Below are 18,527 nucleotides of genomic sequence, written 5' to 3'. Positions count from 1 at the left end.
GTTGAATCATTTCTACTGCTGCACCAGTTTTAATGTCTAGCAATTCTATTAGCCCATGAAAATACATTTACAGGGAAGGATTATTTGTTTTAACTTGCTTGTAATTCTGTATTTTAACTGCAATTCTTATTCCATTCAAAATATACAATTTACTCAGAAGAGAGAAAAAAAGAAAAACATACTGTAACAGAGTATAGGGGAACACATACAGTCAATGAAGCATAGAATGGGACTTCAGAGAAATACATTCATGTGACCCTTACCAACAGATCCCACACCTGCTGCTCGGAACTGTCCAAGGATAAGAGACTGTTCACTTTCTGCTAGCGCCAACAGGAGTTCATAGGCTTCTATACATTGCTCACTGTAAAATATAAAATTCAGAGTCATCAACTAAGAAAAAATATATGTAGTCAAAGAGATGAGAATACAGGTATTGCAGCATAATAGAAAAACCACTGGTTATTAGAATCAGGAGACCTGATTTAGAGTCCTGACTAAATAAGTATGTTAACATGGACAAGTCAATTTATCTTTCTAAGTTTCATTTTCTTCATTTGTAAAATAGGAGTTAATGCACCATTGTGATGCAGGTTGTCTGGAAAAGTGCTTTGCAGATAATAAGCATTACATAAATGTGAGTTATTATTTGTCATATATTGTTATCAGTGTGAGAGATGAAGCTGGGGTAATTTTTTCCATGACATGAGTTTATTAGTCTTTTTCTCTTTTCTATCTCTCAACTACTCTGGCTTAACACAAATGAGCAAAAAGCCATCCATAAATATTTACTGGGATCAGCAACTGACCATGCTACTTTTTTCTCTTTTATTTTAGTATTTAGAAAAAAAAGATGCAATAAAATAAAGCTGGGAGGAATGAATTTGCCTTTTGTTTTTTGATGCTCAGATGAAATGAAAATGTAGTAAACACTAAAATGGAGGCCATTTTCCACTAAAGCATGGAGAAATTGCCTTTGGAGGATACCCTACTTTTTGGCTCCCTTTTCTAGACAAAGGATGTTGTACTTTCTGAATCTTGGTCACCAACAGAAAGAGTAAAAGATAATCCTGACAGTCCATAACACCCCTGGCCTAAAATAAAGTTCATTCACATTGAACACATATGTGATATGATAGAAAAGCTGCTACCACTTGCTTGGGTGCAAACAAGATGCCTGAAGTAGTCCTCTTGGCCTTTTTACCCAAATATTCCGTGACATATATTCTAAGCCAAGCAGCATAAAAATGGTGTAACCATAAACCTATTTGGATGATAACAATAAATTATTTTATCTCCTTATTTCTTGAAGGCTTACTCTTAAAAATGCTAGATAAATATCGCTAAGAAGGGATAGCACCTCGCTGACAAAACACATGTGCCTCCTCCATTTATCTTAATATTGTCAAGAAAAAGGGCTGAAAATACAGCGATCCAAGACAATTCCAAAAGGTTCATGATGGAAAATACTACCCACATCCAGACAAAGAGCTGATGGAGTCTGAATGCAGATCAAAGTATTTTATTTTCATGGGGTTTTTTTCGTGGTTTTTTCCTTTTGTTCTGTTTCTTCTTTCACAACATGACTAATGTGGAAATATGTTTAACATGACTGCACATGTATAATGTATATCAGATTGTTTGCTGTCTTGAGGAGGGCGGAAGGGAGGCTAAAAATTTGGAACTCAAAGTCTTACATGAAATGAATGTTGAAAGCTATTTTTACAATGTAGTTGGAAAAAAATAAAATACTATTTTCCAAAAAAAACCAAACAAACCATAAAATAGACAAAAAAAGAAAAGGGGCAAGAGCCAACCACCATTTCACACTCTATAATTTGGTTCACTCTGCTAATAGGGAGACTGTATCCTCAGCTATATCTAAAGAGAGACAGGACTGCTTGCTTCAAGGACCAATGCAAAACAGATTACCTTTTTGTTTTTTCTTTGTGTCTTAGGAGGAAAGTGGAGGGGGGGAGCTAATATTCCATATTATCTGGATTTACAAAAAGTTGAATCACTGTCCCTGAGCCTTGGCAGAAAGCTCGAGTGATCTGTGAGTTATAGATAAAGTGAATCATTTTGACTTCCTAAAGGTGCCACAATTATTTTAAGAGCTAATCCAAGAACCCTCTCCTCTTAATGCTACAAAGAGATTTCAATTCATTAATATAACCAAATACCAATTGTCCTGATCTTAAGCCTTATCTGCCCCAAACATTAGTCTTTATTCTTACCCAGAAGGAATATATGCCAGGATATGTTTTGGAATAAAGGGTGGCTTTAAAAGACAGGGTATTATTATTATTTTCACCACAATTACTTGACTTACCTATATTGCAATGCAAGTCTCAAAGCTGTGGCATTGGACTCGTACTTCCCCACCAGCATGCTCATCCTCTCAGCATTGCTTTTGCACTCCTCCAGCGTGATGGTCAGCAGATCATTCTGAGATTTCAGGTGCTCTATTCGACTGCAAAGAAACAGACTCATTTTCAAATTTCCTGCTGATGCTAATAAATCTGCTAATTCTCTGCTATTAATTAATTAAGTTGCTATTAATAGTTGGCATCTGCTGGTCTTTAGTCTCCAAGCAATTTCTAGATAGATATGTGTATGTGTGTGTAGATCTAGATATCTCTAGATACCTCAATAGGTATACGTAGATAGCTCAGATAAATCTATAGATGGCGATATAAATAGATAGCTATAGATAGAAATACTTATCTAGAAATTCTTTATGGGCTGAAAAGACCAGTAAATGCTGGCTATTAATACCAAGTTTAAATTAAGTAGGACACTAGACTAGACTAAGCAGGAAAAGTAAGCTTTCAGGGAAGTGGGAAATCCTTGCCTTTAAGAAAATTATATTCTATGTGAAGGACACAGATAAGTAAATAAGAGGCAGCTAGGTGGTATAACACTTTGCAAACCTTGAAGAACTATATATATATATGCTAACTTATATGCTATTATATGTAAATAGAGGATATATGAAAAATAAATACAGAGTGATTGGGGGACAGGGGTGGGGTACTAACAAGAAAGGCTTCTTGAATGAGGTAGCACTTGAGCCTTGAAGGAAACTAACAGGTAACAAGGGAGTGGGTATTTGCAAAATGTACAAAATGTACAAAAGCACAGATATGGGACATAGAATGTCGGATACGGAGAACAGCACTTATGGCCTCTAGGTTGGACCAGGTGTAGAGTGTATAAAATGGAGTAATTTGTAATCACTCCAGAAAGGTAGGCTGGAGCCAGATCGTGAAGGATTTCAAATGCAAAAGAGGAGTTTTTCCCAAAGACAATGAGGAGTTAATGAAGCTTCTTAAGCAGGAGTGACATGGTTAGACCTGCACTTAAGAACATTTGGCAGGGGGGGCGGAGCCAAGATGGCGGCTGGTAAGCACGGACTAGAGTGAGCTCCGTACCCAAGTCCCTCCAAAAACCTATAAAAATGGCTCTGAACCAATTCTAGAACGGCAGAACCCACAGAACAGCAGAGGGAAGCAGGGCTCCAGCCCAGGACAGCCCGGATGGTCTCTGGGTGAGCTCTATTCCACACGGAGCTGGGAGCTGGGAGCTAGGAACGGAGTGGAGCAGAGCCCAGCCTGAGCGGCGTGGACGATCCAGACCGGAAGCCGGGCGGAGGGGGCCCTAGCGCCCTGAATATGTGAGCTGCGGCAGTTACCAGACCCCTCGACCCACAAACACCAAAGACTGCAGAGAAGGTTAGTGGGAAAAGCTGCTGGAGTGGAAGGAGTTCGCGGTTCGGCTTCCAGCCCCGGGGGCAGCGGAGGTGGGGCAGCTACAGCTGTTGTTACTTCCGGCTCCAGGCCCACCTGGTGGGGGGAATTAAGTGGCGGATCACAGCAGGGGTGCACAGCCTGCCGAAGATCTGAGCCCAGTCTGGACTCGGGGTCCTTGGGGAAGGAGGAGTGCGGCTCTGACAGAGCTGGCACCTCCCCCCCAAACGTAGAACATAGAACTCTGTAATCTACAAGCAGTCATACCCCACTGAAAAACTCAAGGGTCAAGTTAGTTGGTTGGGAATATGGCCAGGACGCGAAAACGCGCCCAGATTCAGTGTCAGACTTTGGATTCCTTCTTTGGTGACAAAGAAGACCAAAACATACAGCCTAAAGAAGACAGCAAAGTCATAGAGCCTACAACCAAAGCCTCCAAGAAAAACATGAACTGGCCCCAGACCATAGAAGAACTCAAAAAGGATTTGGAAAAGCAAGTTAGAGAAGTAGAGGAAAAATTGGGAAGAGAAATAAGAAGGATGCGAGAAAACCATGAAAAACAAGTCAATGACTTGCTAAAGGAGACCCAAAAAAATACTGAAAAATACACTGAAGAAAACAACACCTTACAAAATAGACTAACTCAAATGGCAAAAGAGCTCCAAAAAGCCAATGAGGAGAAGAATTCCTTGAAAGGCAGAATTAGCCAAATGGAAAAGGAGGTCCAAAAGACCACTGAAGAAAATACTACTTTAAAAATTAGATTGGAGCAAGTGGAAGCTAGTGACTTTATGAGAAATCAGGATATTATAAAACAGAACCAGAGGAATGAAAAAATGGAAGACAATGTGAAATATCTCCTTGGAAAAACCACTGACCTGGAAAATAGATCCAGGAGAGATAATTTAAAAATTATTGGACTACCTGAAAGCCATGATCAAAAAAAGAGCCTAGATACCATCTTTCAGGAAATTATCAAGGAGAACTGCCCTGATATTCTAGAGCCACAGGGCAAAATAGAAATTGAAAGAATCCATCGATCGCCTCCGCAAATAGATCCCAAAAAGAAATCTCCTAGGAATATTGTTGCCAAATTCCAGAGCTCCCAGATCAAGGAGAAAATACTGCAAGCAGCCAGAAAGAAACAATTTGAATATTGTGGAAACCCAATCAGAATAACCCAAGATCTGGCAGCTTCTACATTAAGAGATCGAAGGGCTTGGAATGCGATATTCCGGAGGTCAATGGAGCTAGGATTAAAACCTAGAATCACCTACCCAGCAAAACTAAGTATCATGTTCCAAGGCAAAATATGGACTTTCAATAAAATGGAGGACTTTCAAGCTTTCTCAGTGAAAAGACCAGAACTGAATAGAAAATTTGACTTTCAAACACAAGAATCAAGAGAAGCATGAAAAGGTAATCAAGAAACGGAAATTGCAAGGGACTTACTAAAGTTGAACTGTTTTGTTTACATTCCTACATGGAAAGATGATGAGTATGATTCATGAGACCTCAGTATTAGGGTAGTTGAAGGGAATATGCATATATATATATGCATATATATATGTTTATGTATATATATAAGTGAATGTGTATGTATGCATGTATCTATGTGTATATGTATGTATGTGTATGTATGTGTATATATATATATATGTAAAAGAGAGAGAGCAGACACAGGGTGAGTTGAGGATGAAGGGAAGATAGCTAAAAGAAATAAAATGAAATTAAGGGATGAGAGAGTAACTTACTGAGAGAGGGAGATAGGGAGAGATAGAATGGGGTGGATTATCTCCCATAAAGGTGGCAAGAGGAAGCAGTTCTAGGAGAGGAGGGGAGTGGGCAGGTGAGGGGGGAATGAGTGAACCTTGCTCTCATCAGATTTGGCCTGAGGGGGAATACCATACATACTCAGTTGGGTATCTTACCCCACAGGAAAGAAGAGGGAGGAAGATAAAAAAAAAAAATAAAAGGCAGGGGGATGATGGAGTGGAGGGCAGATGGGGGTGGAGGTAATCAAAACAAACACTTTGGAAAGGGGACAGGGTCAAGGAAGAAAATTCAATAAAGCGGGATGGGTTGGGAAGGAGCAAAATGTAGTTAGTCTTTCACAACATGAATATTGTGGAAGGGTTATACATAATAATACGTGTGTGGCCTAGGTTGAATTGCTCAACTTCTTAGGGAGGGTGGGTGGGAAGGGAAGAGGGAAGGGAATTTGGAACTCAAAGTTTTAAAATCAGATGTTCAAAAACAAAAAAACTTTTTGTATGCAACTAAAAAATAAGATACACAGGCAATGGGGCGTAGAAATTTATCTTGCCCTACAAGAAAGGAAGGGAAAAGGGGACGAGAGGGGAGGGGGGTGATAGAGGGGAGGGCTGACTGGGGAACAGGGCAACCAGAATATACGCCATCTTGGAGTGGGGGGGGAGGGCAGAAATGGGGAGAAAATTTGTAATCCAAACTGTTGTGAAAATCAATGCTGAAAACCAAATATGTTAAATAAATAAATTGCATTAAAAAAAAAAAAAAGAACATTTGGCAGCTGTATAGAAGATGAATTGGTGATAAGAGACTGGATGCAAGGAGGCCAATGAGGAGGCTACTGTAATAATCCAGGAGAGAGTTGAAGTGTGAATAGAGAGAAGTGGATAGAGCTGTAGAAGGAAAATCAGAGACTTGGTAAATGATTAATAATGGTTGGTAGGTGAATGTGAATAGCCAAGGATGACTCCTAGGTTGTAAATCTGGGTGACTAAAAGAATGATAGTCACCTTCAGAAAAGAGGGAAATAAGAAATAGGAGCATGTATATGAAGAATAATGAGTTCTGTTTTGTGTATGTTGATTCTGAGGGGTCTATCCAGGTGGAGATGAAGTTGGAAAGGCATGACTGAAGCGAGAGAGCAAGAGAGCGAGAGAGCGAGAGAGATAAGGAATGGACACTCAGATTTAGGAGTGAATAAAGAGATAGGAACTGATGAGAGTACAGAGAGAGAAGAGACAGGAGAGAGACCTTTTTTTGGTGCACATACCTCACTTGACAGGGGATAAATCTATAAAGAAGATAGACTCAAGGAGCAATTTCACACATAGAAGGAGATCTTAGGAGAGGACTGTTATGAAAATCCAGAGGGTAGCAAGTATTGAGGAGGAAAAGGTAGTGAATAGTATCAAATGCTGCAGGGAGGTGGTGAAGAATAAGGACTGTGAAAAGGTCACTTAATTTAGCAAGTAAATTAATTTTAGCAAGCATTGGTGACCTTGGAGGGACTGTTTCAATGGGGTGGTCAGGAGGGAAGCCAAATTGCAAGGGGTTGAAAATGAATGAGAAGAAAGGAGGTGGAGGCATAAAGTATAGCAGGTTTTTTTTTCCGGGAATTTGGGGAGGGGAGAAATAGGACACAATTTTGAGGGGATAGTAGGGTTGAATGAAGGTTCTTAAAGGGTCCTCTTTAAAAGGGAGATCAGGGCAGCAGGAAAAATGCTCCAAATGACTAGAAGAGATTGAAAATTAGGGAGATACAGGGGTAAGCTCCTGAAGGAGATGGGAGGGGATAGTATCAAGCACAGGGGTCTCTAGAAATTGCAAAGCATATTTAAAAGAATGACTAACTTATGTTCTGAACGTTGATCATTAAAAGGCCAAAAAATCCTCAGACAGACTATTGCCAAGAGTGTTGCCAAGGCAAGAAGAGGAAAATTATTTACAGTCAACTTAGCTAAAGCAACTGATACATTTGAGGATGCAAAGGACAGTTCAGGGTTAAGTTAATACACTCCTTTTATAGCATATGCGAATGGCAGTGATTCATTTCCTACTTCACAAAGTTAATAGCTATCATGTTTTTGGGCAATAAATTCCCCAATCTTAGAAAATAAAAATATAAAACTATCAGGAAATGGTGGGTTATGAATAGGTATCCACATGTGCAAGCCAGTTTGTCACTGTTTAAAATGTGCACTTAATAGAGAAGGGAATCTCAGTCTAACCAGCAGAATTTTCAAATCCTATAAGCTATAGTATGCTGTGACCGACTCTGAAGATTTCTGACTTTATTAGATCATAAAAGACATATTCGAATCAACGCTTTCAAAAACAATTTTGGACCAGTAATTCTTTGAATATCAATTAAATGGACTTAGAGATCAGTAATTCTTTGAGTATCAATTAAGCGGACTTAGGGACCAATAAAATCACCAACAGGTCTGTTCCTCTAATCTTGATTCAAAAAGAAAAGCATTTAATTTAAAACTTTCTGAAGACCTAAACGACCACACTTTCTTAATCGTTAAGAAGCACATTAAAAAGCTTCAAATCAAAGATGGGTAACATGATTATTCAATTAACTTTTGACAAAGATTAAACAGTAAATATATTAGGTAACATTTCTTCCTAATCAGTTTACCAGCTTCCACAATTTTACCACAGGTACCCATTACAAGTTGTAGGTCAAGGCAGTGATTATGCACAATATTCCATTCTGCCATTTGGAGAATTATGCCTAAGCCAAAGAATCATTAATGACTTGGTTTTGTGTTTTCCATTTGTTCTTTGAAAATTTTCATGCCCAAAGGAGTTATCACTTACAACATGAAGTCACCAATTTTGAAGTTAGCAAGAATCAGAAAACTTTGAGTGTCTTCCTAAAGCTGGTCCCTAACTCCTGCCTTGCCTATTTCATATAGAAGACAATCATGTATTGTAGTGGGCTTGTGGAATGCTTCTATTTTGATACAAAGCAACAGTCTTAGATCAGGCTTATTCAGATGAGCATTAAGCAAGCCTGACTGCCAAAATTCTGCCTGGTTAATAAAGGGAACTTTCAGATTTAATTCCATTCACTCTTTCCTAATTGATTAGAGAGCCAATACAGGCATAACTAAGACTTGAAAAGTTGTCTTCTTGGTATGGCTTTTCTTCTGACCTCAAAGTAGTTCCACAGCAGTTTCTGTACTAATGATCAATGTGAACAAAACTGGCTCCAACATTTCTCTCAGATTTTTCATGCAGTTAACAAAAGAAACATAGGAAATATCCTTCAAACCAATTCAAATTTGTGACTGAGATGAGAAAATACCATTGAGGCTCTGCACTGTTACAAAAGTACATACAAACATATATACGAATCAATATGTCATATTATCAGTAGGAAAACCAATCTGGACATTATTTGAAAACTAAGATCTCTTCTATCTCAAGAAAGGGACTGCAGTGACTGATGACACAACTCCATATGATACACAGAAGGTAAGAACAAGAGCTAAGAGGGGGATGTGAAAACAAGAGAGCAGAGTGTGGGAGACTTAATGGGGAGGTGGAAGACACTTTTGTGTTTGTATCTTCAAGGGTCTTTTTCAAACTTACCTATTCAATCTCTCTGTCTCTACTTCAAATTCTCGAATTTTACTTTCTGAGATGGCAGATCCGTGTGAATAAAGGGTCTGGAAAATCTCCTGGATATTGGAACAGTCTTGCAGAGAATGGGCTAGGTGTTCTGCCACACTGCCAGATACCTGTAGTAGGTATTAGAAAATTGATAGGGCTGTAGGCTGGTACTGCAGTGGGTTGGACACTTGTGGAAGTGACAAATTACTGTAAGCTGATATTCTTGGAGAACTGGGTACCATGTAAGGGATAAGCAATTACTTTTAGCCATGTTTTTTCGTTTGCATAATTTCACTATAGTTCCAAAAGCCAGTTTAAAAATAATTTTTAGAAACGACATTAATAAGTACATCCCAATATTCCATGTTTGGGATCAATGGTACCTGGTAGAAGGCACAAATAGATCCAAAATTCCCTTTTGAAGCCCCAGAATAGCACAGACCTACTGACCCTGGGTACTTTCTTTTCTTTCTTGTTTTTTGCAATTGAGAATCCTGAAATTTCAGCCTAGTTAAAGGAGTTTCTGGAATTTGCACAGCCAGTTGACTGAGTTTTCCACAGCTCAGTGAAATTTTGCCAAAAGACAAAATTCTACATGAGAACTATATGCTCATTCTCAGCACACTGCAGCATCAAATACTGAGTCCACTGTGCACCCTTCTCACCATGCAATCTGTTAGGAACACTAGACATGTTCCTTTTCCATTTTCTATCACATATCCACTTTGCTCCAAATTAGAAGGACTTTATTGGCTTCCACTGATGACAATTCTACTACTAAAGTACAAGATCTCAACCTTTCATAATGTTGAGCTAATCCTTCAGAAGCAATACTCATCCTTGCTAGAGAATTCATTCCCTTTTAAGAGTGAGGTGCATGAGATATTGTTGTTTGTGGGCCTGATAGCTACAGAAAAAAGCTCCAGTTTTTCATCTGTATCCAATAATCAGACCTAGATAATTTCTTCCTCAATAGTTTCATAAAGGAAAACAAAAAAAATTACTTGTTCTTGCAAAAATTATCTACCATATTGAAATTAATGTTGGTTCTGATTTTGCGGAACAAAAAATAATTTAGTATTTTTTTTTTTTTTGCTTTTTGGCAGGGCAGTTGGGGTTAAGTGACTTGCCTAAGGTCACACAGCTAGTACATGTGTCAAGTGTCTGAGGCCGGATTTGAACTCAGGTCCTCCTGACTCCAGGGCCGGCGCCCTACTCACTGCACCACCTAACTGCCCCAAAATAATTTAGTATTACAGTAAATTGGTTTGTTGGATCAAAAACTTGCATGTCCATTAAATAAGCTCTAAACTGTTTTTTTTTTAAATCTCTGAATAGGAATTTAAGTATTTTCTGATGCATTTCTTAAGAACACTCACCCCTATACTGCTGATTTCTGATCCTAGGATGGGCCGATCAGATGAGGAAGACTCTGACCTTGTCTTTGACAGCTTCACTCTCTCAGCAATCTAAAGAAAATCACAAGTCATTTTGATTGTGTGCATATACAGCTACTGTTCCAACCATCTTGACTCAAAAGTATTTCAGCTGTAACTCCCTCAGACCTTACACAGAACTGTCTCAAAACGCCTTGATGTACTTATGCAATATTATGCATTACAACTAAATGCACTGGTGCTTTGTCACCCCCCTCGCCACCTAGACTGTGAGCTACTTGGGGTTATGGTTATGGGTTATGTCTTAGCCAGACTTGAATTCTCTACAACTGCCTAGCTGCATTCTGCCCAGAATAGATGTTTACTAATATCATTTGTGTTTATGTTCTAAAAACCAATTTTACTGATTTTCCTATAACCCCTTTGACTAAACTAACCTATTAGTAAACATGACCACAGCATTGCAACTGGATACATCTGCTGGAGAAGCTGACATATTTCCCTGACAGGCCTTCTTTGTATAACAGACTTCCTAATAGTTAGTAGTGGACCTGTCCGTGAAGTCATTTTCCTAGCTGCCTTGACCATCACACAAACCTTCTTTCTTGTTACGGCTTAGAGAAGCTTTTTACTCCGGTCATAACCTGTCTGCCACCATTTTCTGCTGCTGGCCTCTTTGGCCTCATTACCAGGGAAGGACTTGTACTAGCCAAATCCTTTTTCCACTGTCAAACTTAACCTAGTTTATAAAGAGAAGTCTTTTAATCAACCCGAAGCACTGCAAGATTTTACAGAATGTCCCTGTCTTCATAATGAGTTACCATACTGTAAGTCCTTGCCACACTGGGTTGGTTAATGTGAGCTAGTATTTACGTTCCGATTCAAAGAGAGTTAAAATTATGAGTGGGCTATCTCTCCCTGCAGCTCAAACGTAGAAGTTCTGAGTAACAGGAAAACTTTCTTGGGACACGAGGAATTTTTTCTAGCTAATCACATGCTTGCACAATAGCTGTGCACGATAGTAACTGTTGCTCCTAGATAAAGAGAGAGATTATTGCCAGCTCAAAATAGTTTACCTTGGCAATAGGGACGTCATTGCTGCTACTGCTGGTGCTCAGCTCTCCGGTGCTGGGATTAATTGGTCGGTTAGTAGAGGTGAGACGCCCCGGACTGGAGGGCCCTGCTGCCTGGACACTCTGCAAGCGTGTTTGTAGTTCTCGAACCTGGAACAATAACATCTTTAGATACAAATGACAGTCTTTAGCTAACTGAATTTTAATTTTGAGTTGATGACCTGGATATCTTGATAGGATAGCTCTCATTCCTGTTAAAGACTGACTGCCAGTGACTGAGCTCAGAAATTTAAACTGTATTAAGAACCACTAAAAATTACAGTCCCAGGCAGGCCTGAGGTAGATCTGCAGTAGTAGGCGAATTATTTGAGACAAATGATTTCTTCTACCCTCTCTCATTTTACAGATGAGTTTATCTCATTCATAATCACAGTTTCAATCATTTATTCTGTATTTTATTCCATCCTACCTTTATATCTCTTCTTTTTTGTCCCCTTGTCCTCTCTTTATAAACAAAATGGTGAGAGGAATACACTCAACACTAATGATCTATAACTGATACAACGCTTTTCCTCCTTTGCCCAGTCGCCCTTTCCCTTTGCCTAGTCCACAAATAGAAAGGAAATTTTTCTTACCCTTTCTTTTTATCCTTCCCTTCATAATCTACCTGCTAAAGTGAAATCTATGATTAATCCCTCACTAAATCAATCCTTCTTCTTAATCTTAACCTTTCTCTCTGTTCCAACCTAATTTCCTATTAAGTTTAACATGTTTCTACATCAAACCCTCTGTGTGCATGTATATGGAATACATGAGCAAGTATATACATTCAACTTTTCTTTGACCACTTAAGATGAAAGTGAGGTTCCTATGTAACCTATCCCCTCATTCCTTCTTCTGTTTATATATTCTTCTTGAATATCTTAACTTTCTGAGATAATAAGGTTCCCACATCTTCTTTCCCTTTCTTCCCCAGTGTGTTTGTTTATGGTTCCCTTTTCTTTCTTTTCCTAAGACCTTTAAAACATAACAAAACCACTGTCAGGTCCTCTGTTTTATTTATTTATGTGGCACTTGATGACATTAGTCTTCTGAGGGGTACTTGTTTCTTCTCTTCCTATTATAAGTAAATACTTCATCATTGTACAAACTCTTCCAATTGTTCAAATGTATTTACTTTCCTAAGCTTTTCTTGATAACTGTGTTTATATTTCAAAGTATCTACTTAGTCTTTGCATAGGTATGCTAAAAAAGTTTTCTATATCATTAAAATTCCAGTTTCTTCCTTTAGGATTATATTCTGTTTTGCCAGGTAAGTAATTATTGGTTGTAAATCTTTTATCTTTTACCTTTGGGAACAGTATATTCAAATTTCTCCTCTCTTTCAAAGTGGCAGCTATCAAGTCTTGTTTGATCTGGACTATGTATGGCTCCTTAACACTTGAACTTTTTTCTAATTGTTTACAGTATTTTTACTTTACCTAGAAGCTCTGGATTTTGACTATGACATTCCTGGGAGGTTTCATCTTGTGGTTTTATTCAGGAGGCGATCAGCTGATTTTTCACTTCAGCTCTTTTCACTTTATCCTTTAGTTCCAACATGTACGGATGGTTTACATTCATGATTTCTTAGAATATCAAATGTAGGTTTTCAATTGTATTTTTGGTCATGGTCTTCACATAGCTTTGTGATTCCTAAATTATCTTGCCTTAAAATGTTTTCCAGACCAGCTGATTTGATGGGAGATATTTAACGAGTTCTTGTATTTGTCCAACCTTTTGACTTTGTTCTAGTATTTCTTGTTGTCTCAGTAAGTAATTTATTTCTGTTTAGTCCAATCTAATTTTCAGAGAATCTGTCACATGGGTAAGACTTTACATCTCATCTATAAAACCATTTACTTTTCTTCAAATTATTTCCTTTAGAACTCTCATTTCATTTCTCATTCTTTCACTTACATATAACGTTTAAAAAATCTTTTCATTTTTCCCAGGAAACGGGTAGAGCTTGTGGTCAAGTTTTTTTGTTTTTGACAGACACTTTACCTACAGATACTGTGGAGTTATTCTCTTCTTCTGGGTTTATGCCTTGGGCATCCTTTGTTCCATAATTTTTTTTTTAATCCTCAACATTTTCTTTGGTTTACTCATTTTGCCAGTCTTACTTCTTAAATTATACCAGGCTCTATGCACTTCTGAAAGGAGCAGTGGGTCCTGGTATAGTTGTGATCTGTTTTATTTGGCATCATACCACTGATTTTTCTAGGTACTGAGTAATTTTTTTCTTCAAGGACTTCAAGGGTGTATCATGCCAGTGAACTATATTGGTGCCAGACTTGATCAATGCCCTCCTATTTCAAGCCCTATAAGACTCTTGAACATTGGTCTGGGGTCAGAGTGACATAGCTACAGGCTCCAAGTATCCACACGCCTGTTTCTTTGCCCTTGGATAACCAGCTATAGTCTCCAGGTTTCTCTGTCCCACCCACCTTTGTCCATTTGAAAGCTTTCTTATTTTGTGCTCTGAAAGCTCCTAGCTGTATCATTATGCCCCTCAGCTAGAAAAATTTGCTTACTGTAGTCTCTTCTTGTATTTATTACTAATTACTTGTTCTGGTGCTACTTTTCCATTTTTGCTGAAGTAGCTATGTGAAGAAAGCTGGATTGTTCTGCTCCTGTTTATTCTGTCATCTTGAGGAAGTCTCCTACGTCTTTTTTTCTTAACATGGCTGTTGGTATATCATTTGAATGCTGTCTCTATTTACTCTGGTTATTTTGGTGATTTCCAAAGGCAAGATGATATGGAAATATATGAGCTTAAATAATTAAATTACCATTTCTAACACAAGCATGTGCAAGACATTAACAATATATACTATGGCACAACAACTCAGAAGAACAATGAGACCAAAAAGGAATTTACAAATAAATCTCCACCCCTACATATGAAGTAGCAACACTGTGTAACTGTGACCTGACCAAAGTTCCATACTGCTTCAAAAGCAGAAGCAATGATAACAGCTAAAGTCTGAAGTGCTAACAATTAGCAAACAACCTTTGGAACACAGAATAGAGACCATCTCATACGTATCTCTGAAACGCTTACTATACAAAATACCCTTAATATCTCCATCTTACTAAAAAGAGAACCAAAAATAATTGAAATTTCAATAATTCATCGACACATTAAAAATTAAAAATGAGAAAAATCCCTTCAAAATAGTCACATCTAGGAATGAGATAGCTATAAAATACCTTCTGTTCTGTTGGGCCTTCCAATAATCTTGTATTTGTAGAAATCCCCATCATTCTAGTAATATGCCAGAGGCACAGAGACCTGACCACAAAATAGTTTGAAGATTAGAAAAATACATGGTTTCCAAGGCCAAATGGTAATGCTGGTAAGAGATTACATGGTTTGCCCTGTAATAACACCCAACAGGCAAAGACTAAGAGGTCTGCTTGGATAGATCAATTATGCCACATGGCAAATGAATAAATGGAGCTCATTTCTTCCACAAAAGTTATCTCCTGGAACCACAAAGAAATATAGAGCTTGAAATGAAATACTTCTCCCCACGTCAGACTGGCTATTTTAGTCTTTTTGTGTTGTGAATAGTTAACTAAAAAATTAACAATTTAACAATCTTTTGCTAAAGCCTAGTGTCTAAATCACACATGAAGCATTTCCTATCTTTTATTCCTAAAATCCCAACCATCCTCCTATACTGTTGATTTTTAAAAAAAATATTCAGTTGCACAGTGAAAACTGTTTCTGCTCTCTATATGCTTTGGGCCCAGGGAATATTAAAAAAACAAAATAACATATATTTTGTTTCTATTGGTCTGAGCTTTATTACTGAACAATGAATAAAAATCCCTATAATGAATCCAGGAGAAAGGAAATGAATAAAGCCTTTAGTCAATATTATAATACAGATAAGTTAAAAAAATGGAATAGCTGGAATATGGGAGGGAGTCATGAACAGTCTTAAATGAGTAAAACACAGAAAAGGCTTCAACCTAGTTTACATATTTCAACTGGATATGTTGTTGGAGAAAGGAAAAGTCTGAACAAAAAACAATTTCAAAATACAAATGAATAATCACATCCTCAGGTCTCAAATTAGAAGATTGTAAAAATCAGTGTTTGTAGAACATTTAAAAGATCAAAAATATTTTGCATGCATTATAATTACCATAAAAATAATATGACTGGTTCAGTCTATGATCTGTAACAACATTTATTAACATAATAATTCTGGCAATTAGTGTGCCAGAATTTTAAAATTTCACTGTGTAAGGTCAGATAAGGTGAATTCTGCACTGGGAAAAGGGAGTCTAATAGCCTGGGAAAACTCAGTTTAGATGTAGTACCCAGTAGTTGCTTCAATGATGATAGGACGCTAGTTAACCAAATTTTGTAAGAATATTTTAGGAATCTGAAAACAAGAGAAGCCGATGCTTATTTGTTCCACTTAGATAAATAAGTATTTGTTTGGCTGGCAAATACTGTGAAGTAACACTTGCTATGTGCCTAAAGAAAGCCCCATTATATTTCTAATAGTATTTTCCTCTGCTAAGAGAGATTAAAGATGACTAATAATACTCTAAGAGTGAGAAGGAAGAAAGAGATAAGGAATTAATCATAATTCTCAAGATAATTAATGAATGAAAGGACAAGTGAGAGACATATAAAAAGAAAGTAAATAACTTCCTTATCCAACTCTTTAAAGAAACATGCCTGATCTCTATAGGGTTGTCCCCCCTTTTCTTTGTATCCCCAGCACTTAACACAATGTTTGGCACATAGCTGGACTTTAATAAATGCCAGTTGTCTGACTGCTTCATTTTGCTCTGTGGTCCAATGAGTACTGGTCCTAGTTTTAAATACGACTATCAAATAAAAACAATATTTGGTATCTCCTCATTTTATCTATTGATCTGATAAACCAGATACTATTTTTAATAACACAAAAATGAAACTGATGCTTAAAATTATCTTTTCTAGGAGCTCACACATGTCAACAGAAACTCTCTGAAAAGAAGTGAAGAAAGTATAGCTCAGAGGATTATCTAGCCAGAGGTCATGTCTAAAATTCTCAAACAGAACCCAGTGGAGATGATGGGTTTAAGCCAACAATTTTCCAGCATAGCTGAAGAAGACATAATGCAGCAATTTCTTCCCTCAGAGAGAGGCCAATTTTACCCCAACTTTGTATTTTCCCAGGATGCTAATAAGGTAAGAGACAGAACCAAAAATAATCCACCTGATCTAGGATGTTGTATAAGCATTAGGATTGTTTATGTTTGGGACTACAGGAAAGAAAATGGAAAACAAATTACACAACCCTGAAAAATGATCCAAAACACGAAAAAGAAGACGATGGGACTCATGCTAGATATGTGGTGAATGTGAAGAATCATAGTACAGGGTGTTCCTAAAGTCTAGACACAGGCAAAAATGCTTATTTTCAAGAAATGAAATGAATGGAATTTTCAACAACATTTTATTTAATTGGAATATTGGCAAATAACGTCTTCAATATGATTTCCATCATTTGTGATGCAAAGTCTGATGCGCTTTGCAAGATTCATGTGAACTGGATGCAATCACTCCACATTGCTGTCAATTTTAGGGCATTCACTCCTTATGCATTCAATCAAGGGTGTTGCATCTGTGACTTTCACTGAGTACACCTTTTCCTTTAGTATACCCCCAGAAAAAGAAGTCAAGGGGGCTAAGGTCTGTTAATATTCCAAATATTTCAGAACATGTATTTTTGCCTATGCATCCAGACCTTAGGGAATCCCTCCCTGTATAATATCATGGTTAATGAACAAGGCCCTTTCCCAATTCCATACCCTCTTCTTCAAGGGTGTGGATAGAAAGATAAATGAACCTGTTTCCATTAAGTCACCGTCATACTTTCACTTCCTGGTCCTGAAAGTAGATCCCTTAGATCTATTCTATAATGAACCAGTAACGACCTGGACCATGCCAGGAAACCTTTTCAAGGTAATGGTGTGAGTGGACTGGAGCCATGGCTATATCCTTCTGGGTCGGTGCCTATGTTAGATATGGAGACATTAGCATTTATACACTATTCTATATTTTTCCCTTTTCCTCTCTATTTCTATTGTCCCTATTATAGTTCAGATCCTCATCATCTCTCACCCAGATCCTAGAAACAGGCTTCTAATTGGTCTGTTTGCCTTTAATCTTTCTTTCCTCTCTCCAGTCCAGAGTTCACAGAGTTCCTAAATGAATCTTCCTCACAAAAATCGTCAGTGACTCTACTGCCTCTAGGATGAAATGCAAGCTTCTTGCCCTGACGTTTAAGGCTCTCCCTACCTCCACATTTTGTTCCAAAAAACCTGAGAGGCAATCTACACTATAGTCTAAAATGAGTGCTGGATTGAGTCCTAGGTTTGAATCCTGGGCAAGCCACTGTTCCTTACTTTCCTCGTTTGTAAAATAAAGGGATTAGGTTAGATAATTTCATACTATCTTCCAGCTCAAAGTCTATTATCTTGCTTTTCTAGCTTTATTACACATTACCTTTTTTCACATATTTTGCAAGCTAGACTAATTGTTGCTTTACCGGTGCCTGACCCCCTTAGTGACAACTCTACCCTCAGGCTGACTCAATTACTGTGACTAACTGCCTGCACGCTGCTGCTCACTCTTTCTCACTTTCCTCCCTTTTAATTCCTCAGACTCCTCACCTTTCCCAGGTCCCCTTTATGCTTTGTCTCCCCCATTAGAATGCAATCTACTTGAAAGTAGAGACTATCTTATTTTCTCATTTTTGTATCCCCAGTGTTGGGGGCATAAAAAGTATTTTTAAAATGTTCTATTTTGCATTCATGCAAGTCATCCCTTTCCTGAAACAAGTCATACTAGTTCCTTT

General features: G+C 37.9%; 1 protein-coding gene across 1 annotated transcript in view; it reads right to left on the bottom strand.

Moving 5' to 3' along the window:
* Window positions 1–18,527, bottom strand: part of MCC (MCC regulator of WNT signaling pathway) — a 265,718-nt gene that overhangs the window by 60,846 nt on the left and 186,345 nt on the right. The window contains exons 7-11 of the mRNA XM_036737648.1: window positions 11,617–11,763; window positions 10,523–10,612; window positions 9,123–9,271; window positions 2,333–2,473; window positions 264–364 (exon numbers count right to left, since the gene is read on the bottom strand). Coding sequence (XP_036593543.1) covers window positions 264–364; window positions 2,333–2,473; window positions 9,123–9,271; window positions 10,523–10,612; window positions 11,617–11,763 — 628 coding nt within the window. The remainder of the gene's footprint in view (window positions 1–263; window positions 365–2,332; window positions 2,474–9,122; window positions 9,272–10,522; window positions 10,613–11,616; window positions 11,764–18,527) is intronic.

The sequence above is a fragment of the Trichosurus vulpecula genome, chromosome 9, assembly GCF_011100635.1.
Source record: "Trichosurus vulpecula isolate mTriVul1 chromosome 9, mTriVul1.pri, whole genome shotgun sequence".
In the NCBI taxonomy this organism is placed as follows: Eukaryota; Metazoa; Chordata; class Mammalia; order Diprotodontia; family Phalangeridae; genus Trichosurus; species Trichosurus vulpecula.
The sequence above is the reverse complement of the archived record's forward strand: the minus strand, read 5'-3'. Positions and strand labels throughout refer to the sequence as shown.